The sequence below is a fragment of the Castor canadensis genome, chromosome 1 (genome assembly GCF_047511655.1).
Source record: "Castor canadensis chromosome 1, mCasCan1.hap1v2, whole genome shotgun sequence".
NCBI lineage: Eukaryota > Metazoa > Chordata > Mammalia > Rodentia > Castoridae > Castor > Castor canadensis.
In genome coordinates, this window is record NC_133386.1 from 63205981 (window position 1) to 63220992 (window position 15012).

At 34.2% G+C, this 15012-nt stretch overlaps 1 protein-coding gene across 3 annotated transcripts in view; it reads left to right on the forward strand.

Annotated features, from left to right (window-relative positions):
• Positions 1-15012, forward strand: part of Fbxl4 (F-box and leucine rich repeat protein 4) — a 64945-nt gene that overhangs the window by 34347 nt on the left and 15586 nt on the right. For all 3 annotated transcript variants that reach the window (XM_074077895.1, XM_074077897.1, XM_074077896.1), the window contains exon 6: positions 1293-1506. In XM_074077895.1, the coding sequence (XP_073933996.1) occupies positions 1293-1506 (214 nt within the window). The remainder of the gene's footprint in view (positions 1-1292; positions 1507-15012) is intronic.

Below are 15012 nucleotides of genomic sequence, written 5' to 3' on the forward strand. Positions count from 1 at the left end.
ATTTTAATAATGTGGGGTGCTTTGACTTTTGCAAACCATTTTCACATATTATTTGATCAAAACCATGAGGCATGGCTCAAGTGTTAGAGCGCTTAAGTTCAAACCCAGTACCACCAAAAAAAAAAAAAAAAAAAAAAAAAAGTTCAAATCCCAATACCACCAAAAAAAATAAAAAAACAAAACAAAACAAAACAAACCCTGAGACAGTATGGTGAGCAGTGTTCAAGTCTACCTTTTATAGGAGAAGAAATGCTGAGACATGGATTAAAGCTTTTTCCCAGGTTAGTGCTAGGGTCAGAGCAGGGCCAAAAAAATCTATCTTGACTTCTAACCATTGTTCCTTTGTTTATACAAGTGACTGATTTAGTTCAACTTTATTTTGTATGTCTATTTTTCAGCTTCCTAAGTCATGTAAGAAAAAAGGTGTGGCATAAGTTAATAGTGCTAACACTGCTGATATGACACTGATAAGCAAGACTGTGTCAAGGGGACTGGACAGGGATAATCAGAGGACTGTTTAAAGATTTTATTTGCTTAGTTAATAAAATTTCATAAATTCAAAGGCTCCTAGGTTCATGTTTACTTTTAGATTGTTTTCAAGTGATATCAGACAGAACTGTTTTTCATCATAAGTATGTAACCAAGAGAAATACTGTGATCTCTTCTCAAATAAAACATTTGGTATTCTTCACCTTGGACTGTTTCTATGTATTTTAAGTAAAGTTGCAATTGAATATTTTGTAATAATCTCAACATCAAGCAGTCCAGTTATTAAATAGCAACTGCTACAAGGAACATACCAAAATAGTGCAGTTAAGCCAACGTAGGTATTTTCTGAATTGAGAGGAAGCTAATCTGGTTTGTTTTGAGGTCATTTAATTAAAGTTTTTTGTATGCAGCATTCAAAATGTATTACCTACTACTGAATGGGCATTATTAAGGGGAAAGTATCTTTTAAGAATTTAAGATTTGTTTTTTGGCTTTACTAATTCAGATGTGAGTTATAGGTAAGGAGAAGTATAGCTTCTGACTTCTTAGCTTTCCACTTAGCATTAGCTGACTTCATATGATGTGAATCCATTTTATCTTCTCAGGTTGGTTTGTTTTAGCCTAACCATGTACATTTTAGCATAACATCAATGAGAATTTAAGTAAAACAAGTCATCTATTTTCCCTGTTAGAAATCCATTCTTCTAAATATGTCTGCTCAGACATTCTTAGAATACAATTTCAAAGTTCTTGCAGAAGTATTTTTTAATTTTGTGAAAGTCACATGGACATTGTTTTCACAGGTTTCTGAAGGTTTGTGGATCTGAATTAGTACGTCTTGAGTTATCTTGTAGCCACTTCCTTAATGAAACTTGTTTGGAGGTTATTTCTGAGATGTGTCCAAATCTCCAAGACTTAAATCTCTCATCCTGTGATAAACTACCACCTCAAGCTTTCAACCACATTGCCAAATTATGCAGCCTGAAACGACTTGTTCTCTATCGAACAAAAGTAGAGGTAAGAGTAACTCATGCACATCTTTCCTTGGTAACAGCCAACTGAATATTTAGTTGCCTTTAATTGTTCTGAGTGTTATTATACCATCTGACTACTCTGAAATCATTAGTTAGTCCAGTCGTTTCAAAGTTAAAGTGTATTATGTTTTATAAATTGTAAGGGAATGCTATAGCTTTCTGTTTGTGATGTTGTGCTATTCATGTTCCCTGGGAAAGAAATGAGCAGTGGGCTGGGGTGAGCGGAAATGCTATCAGAGAATGAATTAGAGAAAGAGGTGGGAGGATAGTGTACAGGTAGACATTTGCTTGGAGTAGGAAAAAACAAAGAGGAATGTATCTGGGACCACAGTTAGAGGTTAAAATTCCTAATAACATAGTTCATGAGTTTCTTAAAAAAAAAAAAGAAAGAAAGAAAGAAAGAAAGAAAGAAAACAGAATCTTGGCATATATATTATTCTAATTTCTGTTTTCACATATTTCTAGAACTTCTTTCCAGGTAGTACATGATTAATATCTGATTCTTTTTATTAACTGTGTACTGTACATTATACCATAATATAATCATCATTGTTCAAATAATCAGCATTTACTTTTCCTAGTTATTTTCTATTCTTTCTAGTTATTTTCACTTAATTTTTCTTTTACAAACTATTTAGCAATGAGTCTTCTGCACATAGGTTTCATGTCCATGCTGTTTTGGTTGGAATAAGGTCCTAAGAGTGGTATTGCTGGAATGAAGAGTGTGTGCTTAGGCCCTATGGTAAATACCCACTTTCTGTCGTGTATTTATTTCCTTTGCTCAAGGAAGGGTGACCTGCTTTCTGTTCCTTGAGTGGTCTTACCTGGTCCCAGATCAGGGCTTTTATTCTTCTGCTTGCCTGGAATGTTTTTCTAGCTCATTCAATATTTTAATAATTTAATATTTAAACATTTTATTTTTTTAGCTCATTCAGTTTTTTAAAAGATAGGTTCTTGGACACAGATTAAAAGTAGCCTCCCTTCTGGTTTGTGTCTATCATATCACCTGGTTTTGCGTTCTTTGTAGCATCCCTGTCATTCTCTGAAATTTTTCTTGCTTTTATTCTGTCTCCTTACATTAGTACATATAATGTCTCTTTTTCATTGCCACATTTCCAGCATCTGGAATACGATTTGGTAAAGATTGGCCGTTCATTAAATATTTGGTAAGTGAATGAATAAAGACAACTGAATTACTTTTTCCAAAATGATACAACAATAACCTTCCCACTATAGTGGACCTTGCCTATCTTGAATGTTACTTTGGTCAAGGTATTCAACCTCTCAGCATTTCAGCTTCCTTATCTCTAAAATGGGGATAATAAAAATACAGATCTCGTTGGGTTATTGTAAGAGCTGTATTACATGTAACATGTTTAGATGTACCTGGAACATAGTAAACTCAATAAATATAAGCTACTAATAAAGATAGTAGTGACATTATTGTAGCAATTTTATAGTATGTTTTACTATATGTAGACTATCCTACTATGCTTTTCAGCTCCTTTTTAAAAAAATCCTCATATATTCTTCCAGATGTATCTTTCAGAAAGATTTTATTTAGATGTGCATTCATTATATTTCATTTTGCTCTCTAATAAGGCTTCCCATCTGTTCATGTAGGTCTTGTTTTACATCTAAGGACATGTTATAGTTTTTTTCACTTAGATCCTAAATTTTTCCAGTTAAATTTGTCTGTTGCATGTTACACTTTCAGGTGCTATTTTTCCTTTTCCTTTAATTTTAACTGGTTATTGTTAGTATAAAGGAAATTTTCATTTTTAAAAAATATATTTATCTTGTATATGCTCAACTAACTGAAAGCTTATAATTGTTCTGACACTTTTTTTACTTATTTTTAAAATTTTTCTAATCTTATAGAATCTGGAAATTTATATACCTTTTATTTCTCTTCCAATATTCAAATTGTTACTTCATTAAGCAGAATTTAAATAATAATGTGGAATAACAGAGTGATGGCAATTTTTGCTAGTGTTATTTTTAACTTTTGTCTTTAATTTTCATTATTGAAAAATCATGTTTGAAGTCTTAGTTCTGAATTTTTATTAGTATATAAGTGTACAGAGGGGTTTCATTGTGGTAGGTCATATATGCATATACTTTATATTGATCGTATTCATCCCTTCCATTACTCTTTATTATCCACACTGCCCTCTTTTTTTATAATTTTAATATGTTGCATTATTCTGTTTTCATGTATGCATATAATGTACTTTGATTATATTTACCACCTCCCATCATCTTCTCCTTTTGCCCTTCCTCCAGTCCGACTGGTTCACCCCACAAACAGTCCCCCTTTTACACTCATATCTTTTTTTAAAATCTACATTCTGCATATGAGGAAAAAACATCTGATATTTGTCTTTCTGAGTCTGGCTTATTTTGCGTAACTTGATGATCTCCAGTTCTAACCATCTTCCTGCAAATGACATAATTTCATTCTTCTTTATAGCTGAATAATGCTCTATTGTATAAATATTTTGCTTCTGAATTTATAAATTACAAGTACTTTCAAATTAAGTTGAGAAGTATTTAAATGAAAGTTTGTAGAAGCAGTACATAATGAACTGTTTTAAGCAAATGGTTTATATAGGCCTACTCTCAATTTTACACTGTAATGGAAAGCAGCATTGAGACAAATAATCTTAAGAATAATTTAGGTATGTAAAATGACATATTATTGATAGCTGAATGTGAGTTCTTAAGTGGTGAACAGTAGTCATGCATGCTGCAGGCCTGATTGTTCAGTGAGACCTCAGGAGAATGATACCGGTGTGATGAGAATTGCCTTACATGTTAGTAGGTAGATCTTGAGATGCCTGTGTGACCCCTTCCTGCACCACTGTACCAATGATTGTTCAGAAATTTTTAGTCTTATACTATAACAAAATATAATTTAAATTCATGAGAATTTTTTCTTCAGATATGTTTGATTGCAATGAAAAATCTCTTCATCAAAGAAATAACAAACGTTTTCTTACATCAGCCAAAAAGAAAATCACAAAATAAGTTATTTTCAGAATCAGTAGCATATGTTCTTTCAATTCTAGTATGTGCAGATCATTAAATAGATACCTTGTAAAGAACAAGATACTATTACATTAATGAAATATGGAGTGAACTGGTACATGCCAGGTGCATGCTAGAAATGCCTTAGGCTTGTGATTGGTTTGAAGATACCCTGTGTTGGGAAACCAGTTTAAAAGACATGACCCTTGACCTGAGATTTAGGCTCTGTTTACTGTTTTCTTTTTATTTTTAGTGAATTTGGTGGATCTTTCGAGTTGAAAAGATAATAATTAAAAAAAAGATGGAAAGTTAGAACAGATGAAAAAACTGTTGTGGCAAGAAAATAATTATAGTAGAGTTAGGTATTGTAATGATTTGATGGACTTTGGTTCAATCCCTTTGGTCCTTCCCTATTCACAGCATTCTTACTATTATGATAAACATTGATTGCAAGTACTTCTTTAGCCATTCTGGATGATACATTTTCATGAGTGTAGGGCTATAAAAATATAACCCATTAAAATAGACTTTGAAAGACTTAAAAGCTTATTTTGAAATAATTTCAAACTTTCAGAAAAGTTGATTTCAGATTTTCAAAAAGATTTCCCATATACTTTTACCCAGATTCCCCCACTAAAGCATAATTGTTTTTTTTGAAACATTTGAGAATAAGTTGAAAACATTATGATCCTTTACTTCTACAGATGCATCGTAAGTGGAGACATAAATTATTCCTAAATGGGCATGTATCTGCAATCTATTCTTAACTACTTACATAATGGGCTGAATTATTTTTCCCCAAAATTCATATTTGAAGTTCTAAGCTACAGTGCCTCAAAATGTGACTGTACTTGGAGACATGCTCTTGAAAGATATAAGTAAGGTTAAGTGAGGTCATTATGGCAAGTTCTAACCCATTATGTCTGGTGTCCACATCAGAAGAGATTAGGACACAGACACAAATACAGAGCCCATCATATGAAGGCAGCCACTGAAAATGCCATCTGGAAGCCAAAAAGAAAGGGCTTAGAAGAAGCCACATTTACTGACACCTTGATTTCATACTTTAGCCTGCAATTACAAGAAAATAAGTTTCTGTTTGTGAAGCTGCCTAGTCAGTGATACTATTATGGCAGCCCTAGCAAATGAATATAACTTATAAAGGGAGGCATGAGAATAACTTTAACATAGTACAGGAGTGTCTTTAGGATGCATCCTATGTGTTTGCTAAACAGTCTTGGTTAGCATTAAAGATTTAAGTCTGTTTATCTTTTCTCTGTTTGAAAAAAAAATCTGGTATGGGGAGTAAGAGTTGGGCATGACAGGTATCTCAGTAAGAATATCATTCTGTTGCTAAGCAGCAGACAAGAAAACCAAGAGTGTTTTTTAAAAGTTAGAGTTATAAATGGAACACCTGCATCCAGTTTTGATTGCCTCACTTCAAGAATGATAGAGCATAAATTGAAAGAATCTGAAGAAGTGAAAAAACTGATTATAGATATTGTGGGGGACTAGTATATGACAGTAATCCCCAAGTATGGTTCAGCAACTGTTTACTCGGCCTGCTAGGCTGTGTCAGCAGTTTCAAGGACCCCTTTGCCTTCATCTTCATGAACTAGCACACAACTAAAGTAATTCATCTTTACTCCTATTGGCTAGCAGCGCTCCTGTTTTCTTTTTTCTGTTGTACTTTATTCTACAGAGTGTCTATACACGTAAAAATTCATACCATCCTGACTATTAATGAATGGGCCTGGTTTTTCTCCAAAAGGTATACAGACTGTATCTTGAAAGAAGTATGATTTATTTAATGCCATGAATTGGCTTTCTGACATGCAGATCTGATGGGCTCCCTACTGCCTTTATATTTGACATAAAAAAAAACAATTATTGTTCAGTGGCAGGGCTGGCCTTTCCTTTAATAGAGCCAGTGCAGCTAACGAATTCATACTATAACACCAAATGAAAGGAATGACTTCTCACTTAATAGAGGCAGTGCTGATACCTAAGACCAAGAGGAGAAATTAAAATAGGAAGAAGCAACTTTGGTCATCTTCATTGACTAATGCAGGCTGCCATTGCCATTTGCCATTTGCAGGCTATCATCTAAAATGCAGTCTATTTCAAACAAACTAATTTAGCTAGAGAATAGATAGGGCAGAAAGATAGTAGTTACTTTGTTCTTAAACAGAATCAAGATTTTTTTTTTTCAGTACTGGGGTTTGAACTCAGGGCCTCATACTTGCTAGGCAAGTGCTCTACCACTTGAACCATGCCCCCAGCCCTCAGAATCAAGATTTTAGTAACTTAGAAAATTCAATTTATTAACTATCATATGATAAAGCTAACAAACTTTCTTACAGTCTTTGGTATATGTATCCAGTTATGAATATATCCATACTTCTCTCTCCTGACTGACCTTATAGAAGTTTCAGAGGAAATACTTATGAGGCTTTTGGTAGCACTGGGTGTGTGGGGGTGTGTTGTGGTTTAGTCAGGGTCAAAAAGCCTGACTTCTCAGTGCAGTGGGGAGGGAGGTCACCTCTTGGGGCTTAGACTCAATGTTAACCACAGTCATGAAAGTGATCAGTAAACCAGGTATAAGGAATCTACCTGGAAAGGACACTGCTCATTATAAATGGCTGATAAGCCCTTTCTCTCATTACTGGCACGTCCTAGGGGCAGCCAGATTACAATTATAAGACTTTGTTGGTAAGCATGAAATGAGAATACTGACAATTAATTATATGACTTGAATACTTAAAGGCATCAATACAAAATAGATTGACACCTTCATCTTACCAGAGAGGAAAGAAGTGCTTTTGGAAGAAGACAGATAGTCTTTGGATCAGAGCCTTCTCTTAGCTGGACATCATTTAGATGGCCAGTGTCAAACAACATATGCCTCAGACTTCTCTTGTGTGCGTCCACAACAGCCTAGCTCTTATCCCTCTGATGGAAACATTCTTTATATACTCAGTAAGGTTACTGACAAGCCCAGCTGGTGTGTAAACTGCCATGTCTTTTTGACTACAAATCTCTGCTGCCATCCATATGGCTTGTTAAAGAAATTGATCAGTTTAGTCATTTGCAAGGAAAGATATATTCAACTATATTATTGGAGAGAGCTACTAAAAGTGGTAGAATAAATTCTAAAGTGAGACTGTGGGGCAAAGCAAAGGTGTGTGAACGTTTAATCTTCAATTTTGTTCCATTATGCATGCATTATGGGAATTTTGACAAGTTTTCTGAACTTTTGGTTGAAACTGGTAATTTAGAGCTGGGTCTGTTATCTACAGTAGCTATAAAACATCCATAGTTAGGTTTGCAAAACTTTCCTTCTTTTCCTTTAAAGGCATGTGTAAAAATAGCTATGTCTATGTCACTTACGATCTTTAACCTTTTTTAGACATTAGTCAGAATTCTAACTTTTCCACCATAACATTGATCTTAAAATTGAATTTGTAAAAGGTGGTATTATTTTCAAATTGAAATCATCTATTAGTATATAATCTATATAATATATAAAGAGAAAATTTTGTAATAGATGGCTTTTAGAAAATCTCTGTAAAGTAATTGCATTTAAATATACTTGATTATTTATTTCTACATGTGGTTAGTTTCAAGTACTTTAAGTAGTTCTCAACTTTTATGCTATAGTCCCTTCTCCAAATTTATCAAGATTGGAATACAGGGGGGCAAAAGAAAATTAAGAGAAATAGATTATATGTATAAGTGTATTTTATTTTATTTTATATTTTTTGACAGGTGGCTAATGTTTTATTTTTCTGTTAGCTGTAAGTTAAAGTTTTATGAACATGAGTGAATAGAAAAACAATTATCTAGAGTCTTAAACTCTACCTTAAGTAGAAATTGAGCAGGGGGGAGAAATGACCCAAGCCTTGTATGCACATATGAATAATAAAACAATAAAAAAAAGTAGAAATTGATGTTGAAAACTGGGTTTGAACCATAGCTTCAGCACCAAAGCATTTTGGGTAGTTTGAATGATGCTACTCAGATTATCTTGACATTTTCAACCTTAGTAAATCTTTGAAAATAAAATCTTAATTTTTTTTTCATTTTAACATGAGAATAGTGCTGAAATGTTTGGGTGAAGTTTATTTTTTCATAAGTACTCTTTTTAAATTAGTTGATTTTTTATTATTGTTATGCTGGGGGAACATTATGACATTTACAAAAGTTCTTGCAATATATCATAGTTGAATTCACCCCCTCCATCAGTCTTCTTCATGCTGCCTTTCCCCATTCCTGGAATAATTTCAGCAGGTCTCATTTTTCCATTTACATACATGTGTACATAATATTTCCACTATATTCACCTCCTACATTCTTTCCGTATACCCTCCCCCATCCCACTGGTACTATACCCCCCAAACAGGACCTGTTCTGCCCTCCTGTTCTCCAGCTTTGTAAAAGCAAAAAAATTACATTATTGTTTGTTTAAGATAGCTACACGGGGAGTTTCCTTGTGACATTTCCATGTATATGTGCATTATAACCCAAATTGGTTCTTCTCCTCTATTTTTCTCCTTTCTACCTTCGTCCACTTCTTATGGTGATTTCAATAGGTTTAAAAAGTCTATATTTGTTCTTGTTTAGGAAGTACATCAATTATATTCACGTTAACTTCCTTCTTTTAGGTGTATTTTAAATTATAATAATTTTAAGTAATTATGTTCTTAGGATTTCTTTGTAGATCTTGTCATGCAAATTTGTTAGTTTACATTTAGTAAATGTACTTGTATAAAATTCTACTTTATGCCAGGCCCGGGTGGGTCACACCTGTAATCCTAACTACTCAGGAGGCAGAAATCAGGAGGATTGCGATTCAAAGCCAGCCTGGGCAAATAGTTCTGCGAGACCCTATCTTGAAAAACCCTTCACAAAAGTAGGACTGGTGATGTGGCTCAAGGTGAAGGTCCTGAGTTCAAGCCCCAGTACCACAAAAAAAAAAAAATCCTGCTTTATTATTTGAAGATACTGCTCTGATGTGTTTGAAAGATACTGCTTTGATTTCATGATAATTGAAATTACATTTGTTTGGGATTATATGTCACTAGTTATATTTTAGGTAGTCTGTGTCTATACTGTATAAATTTGTTAATGTCCCTTCATCAGTATGCTTTCTAGGAATCATATTTTAGAGTGGAAAATACGAAGTTGGAATCCTATATGCATACACTGAGTATAATTAAGGATTTCATTCTATAGTAAAGATAAGCAATAATTATTAATGCTAGCAAAGAAAGTCATAAACTAGTTATAATAACTATAAATCTATATTAATGTAAAGTAGGAAGTAAAGTGTAACACATATGTTGATTTTTTTTAAAATGTTTTTTATTAATATATGATAGTTGTTCATAGGGGTACGTTGTAACATTTCTACATATGCATACATTGTTACCTGGTTTGGTTCATCCCCCTCTATTATTCTCCCTCTTCCCACATTCCCTTTCTTACAATGACTTCAACAAGTCTCAGTGATTCATATTTATACATGTGTAGAAAGTACATCGAACATATTCATTCTTCTTTACTCTCTTCATTTACCCTCCCCCTCCTACTAATACCCTCCCTTAGCATGACCTGCTTACATTTCTGTCCTTCATTGTTTTGATGTGTTTGTTGTTCTGTGTGGTTTTGCCTTAGTATTTTACCAGTAAATTTATTGTACATTAATCAGTCAAACCCCCTCTATTATTCTTCCTTACCCTTTTTTTCTCCTACCCTGCATTATTCGATAGTTTTCAGTGTTCCCTTGTGTCTTATTACTACTCAGTCACTCTGTATCATTTATTTTTTCTTTTCCTCTTCTCTTAGTCTCTTCTAACAGTCCCACTTTTGGGAACATGTTATATATATTTAAAATGCATGTCAAATACAAGCATTATCATATATTTTTGGATTTGATATACATTGGTTATACATGGTCTTGATATGGTATATATAAATAACTCCACTAAGCCATAACTCTGGACTGTCTTAAAGTTATGTGTGAGTATAATAAAACCAGTTACCATTTTTATTAAGTGTTTTTGCTTAGCACTTTAGAAGTCCAGAGGATGGGAAGTTATAAACTTTATAAGTAGTACTTCTTTAAAAACTGTCAATGAACATTTGAATTTATGCCTTCTTTACCTATTAATTTCTTTGTAAACAGAAAAGGAATTAATAATTCTTGATAACTGCATGGTATTTCATATATGCTTACAGAAAACTTTCATATCTGCTATACATCTTTTTACTAACACTACTCTTGAAGTTGAAATTGTTTATATTAGAAGTAGTAGTATAACATCTGAATATTTGGAAGTTTCTCCTGGAACACTAGCGGGAATAAAATTGCTAAAGAAACAAATAGGTAGCTGTGAACAGAGAAGCAGTCTTCTTTTGTAGTCATTGGAATGTGGAAATTTTTGACTAATTCTTTTATAATCCTTTTCTGAGTTGCAGTGAATATCAGAGGCCTGCTTTTCAGTTGTTTTTGCCTAATTGCATTAATTAAAACTGTTCACACCAAACTTGTCTCTAGTTTTTCTCTCCACTCATAAACTGTTAATATTGCCATTTATTCATTTACCCATGATGGCTGAGCATTTTGTGATCTACATGAACATTTAATTGTGTGTTTATTCTTACAGTTTGGTACTGGGTTAAAAGCTATCTCTGCCTCTTCATGTATGCGAAGAGTTGTTAATTTATTACTGATAGTTATCCATTGGGTTTTAAAGCTGCTCAACAGTGTTAGTGTGTAGATTTTAAGTGGAATGTAACATAATTTTTTCTTTATGAATGTATATTGTATCGGATGACAGCATTCATCTGTAGTATGTTTTGGTACCAGAGTATGTGTGAAGAAATTATCATGGATCTTTTTTGTTTGAAAATTACAGACTCATTTGAAAATGAATGTGTTTCCTTACATTATAAAAGCTGTTGACTAAACTGTATTTTAATTTTGCTCTTCTATTGAATGAGTTTTATACAACTGGCCAGTAGAATCTTTAGAGTTGGGGATCTAAAAAATAGGATTTAAAAATTTTTCACTTTTGATTTCTGAGTGCCTTTTCAATAGTATACTTAATACAGTTTCAATTCACCCATTTGTATGTTCTAGATGTATACCAGTATTACAAGTGCTCATAATGGTAAATTGTTTTGAGCTCTTCCTTTGGGATCTGTGAAGTTTTCTCTGTGAATGGCTAGAGAGTAAATATTTTAGACCTTATTGTCTCTGTCACAGATATTCATCCCTGCTGTTGAAGGGTGAAAACAACTATGGACAATACTTTAATGAGTAGTTTGCCAGCTCCTGCTGCAATCTATTGAGTGTGTGGTCTGTACAAAAAATCAGACTGTTTTATACCTAGAAATTAAGAGTTCATTTCTTAGTTTCTTCTTTTTGTTTTGATATTAATAGCAATACCTTAATTCTGAGCACTAAAGTAATGGAGAAGTAGGATTATAAAGATATTCTAGGAGGAAATGGGTTAACTGGGTTTAGAGAGATTGCAAACTGATGCCAAAGATGTGTTCTTTTAACCTGGGCACTCTCATAGTCTCCAGCTTATCAAGGATGAGCTCTGCTGGGTAAGACTATGAAACTGGTAATTTATAATTGCTCACTTCAGTGCTATCTGTCAACCCTTGTATTTATCTTTATTTGACTACCTGTTACACCCCTCATAGTATCTCTTCCTTCAGTCATCATCTCTATCCCTCCATATCTCAGTCCTGTCATCTGATCTCATATCCCTTATTCAGCAAACATGAACAACGTCATTCGGCTTGAATGCTCTTTTGTTGTATCATTTAATTTTTAAGGTGAGAATAAAAAAATAATAAATTTTTTTTCTAATTCCCTATTTAATGTGAAGACTGGTAAAATTATTGTGAAATATTTGCTAGAATAATTATATTAAGACATGAATTTCTTTTCTATGACTTAAAATTCTTCCAGAGGAAAGAATGTGTCCACAATTCCTCAAGATGTTTTCTACATACATGATTAGACTCTTCTTAGTTCAAAAGTAAGTTAAGGGGATATACTGTTAGGATGTAGTGTTAGGCCTGTTCCTTAAAGTTTTAATCTTTAAGAAGCATAATAAGTAATGGATATGTTTCTTCTAAGGCACAGTCCAGACAAGTTAATAGTAGTATTCTTTTTTTTTACATTAATTGATTTTTTAATGTTTTGCTGGGTGGGGGTACATGTGGCATTTACAAAACTTCTTACAATATACCATACTTGAATTCACCCCCTCCACCATTTTCCTTCATTCCCCGCTCCCCCCATTCCTGGCATAGTTTCAACAGATAACATTTTTCCATTTACATACATGTGTACACAGTATTTCTACCATATTCACCCTCCTACACTCTTTCCCCACCTCCTCCCCCCTCCCACTGGTACCAACCCCCCCAGGCAGGACCTGTTCTGCCCCCCTAGTTTCTGATTTTGTATATGAAAAGAAGAAGAAAAAAATGACTTTTTGCTCCAGTTATCTCCTGTTTAGCTAGTGGAAGCCCTGGGAAGGTGGCTTATGTGTTCTTTTGATGTCTCCATCAAAGTTTGACTGCTTTTTTTTTTAATTCATTAAGAATTCTTTACAAGAAATATTTTTGTCTTACTCTTCCTTTAACTAGAAGCACTGATTCATCAGGCAATTTATCTGAAACTATTATCAAAAAAAATCTTATCATCCCATCCTGGAAATGGACAATTAGTTAGAGCTATGCGTCAATATTACACGGCTCTCCAGGCCACTGCAAGGGTTTGTATGAAACTCAGAGAAAGGAGGAATTTGGGCCTGGGCAGATATACCAAAAGAAGGCATAGTAAACTGTATTGAGAATGCCTCACAGTCAGAACCAAGTTAAGCCTTCTGCTGGCTCTGTAGTATCCCTAGTGCCCCAGCTGGACTGCAGAGCAGGATCTGTATACCTTCAGTAGAAGACCTGGTTCTGGAAGGGGCATTCTGTAAGACCCTTCAGTAGAGAGGAATAAAGTGTGTGGTGGGGGGGAGGGGGTGTATTCATCAAAGAAGCAATCTAAAATATCTTTTTGAAAAGAAGTAGAAATTATTGAACCTTAAGTACACTAAAGAACAAAAACAAGTAGTTGTGAAAAGTAACTGATTAGAAATCTAGGAAATAAAATTTAGTCATTGGAATTTTAAAAGTTGGTAGATGAGATAAATTCTAAATTGGACATAAAGAATGAATTGCTAAATTAGAAGTTTGGGGAGGTTACTCAAATGTATGAAAGCTGTGAATGTCAGGCACTGCTATAAGTTTATATACTCATTTAATTCTCAAAGGAACCCTATTCATTCGTTTGATAAATATATATTTTACTGTGTACCAGTCACTGTATTATTTATCGCTTGTTATATATTGTTTTCTCTAAAACTTAATGTTTTAAAATAACCTACATGTATTATCTCACTCAGTTTCTGTGGCTCAGAAATCTGGAGTGTTTTCACTGCATGTTTTGGCTCTAAGGAGACCAAAGAAAGGCCTGTAAGGAGGTCACAGCCAAGTTGTTAGCTGGGACTCTAGTCATTTCAAGGCTTGACTGTGGCCAAAGGATCCCCTTCCAAACTCACTCACATGGCTATTGGCAGAATTTTCTTTAGCTCTTGGCTCATGTCCTCTCTTTCTGTCCACAGGAGAGTCTCCACAGGGTGCCTGAGTATGAGTGTGGCATAGCATCTGATTTCCTCCAAGGGAGCAGTGGGGGAAGGAAGGAGGACAAGAATGGAGTCACAGCTCTTTTACAGCTGAATTAGTTATGGTTCTCCACAGAAATACAACCAGTAGGACACATGTTAAGAGGTTTATTATAAAGAGTTGGCTCATTGATTCTGAGGCTAGCAGGACTCAAGGTCTGTAGGCTGAGGCAGCAAGCTGGAAACCCTGGAGAGCTGATGGTGAAGTTCTACTCTGAAGGCTAGAAGGTCTGTGTCCTGGGAAGAACTGATGTTCAGTTTAATATCCAAAGTCAGGGAAAAGCCAATTTCCCAGTTGGAAAGGCATCAGGCACGAATTCTTTCTTTCTTGGTGAAGGGTCAACCTTCTTGATCTGTTCAGGTATTTAGTTGCTTTGATGAGGCTCATCCATTAGGGAGATCAGTCTACTCAGTTTACTGATTTAAATGTTAATCTCATCCTAAAACACACTCACAGAAACACCCACAATAATATTTGACCAAACATCTCCAAACCTTGTTGTCTGGTCAGGTTGATACATAAAATTAACCATCAAAATAACCTAATATTGAAAACATCTATTTGTTGAAACGACAACAAATTCTGATAAAAACGCATGTGTGTTGGGGGTGGGTTTTTATTCACTGTTGGTGGCAGTGTTAATTAATCCAGCCACTGTGGAAATCAGCATGGAGGTTCCTCAAAAAACTAAAAATAGAAC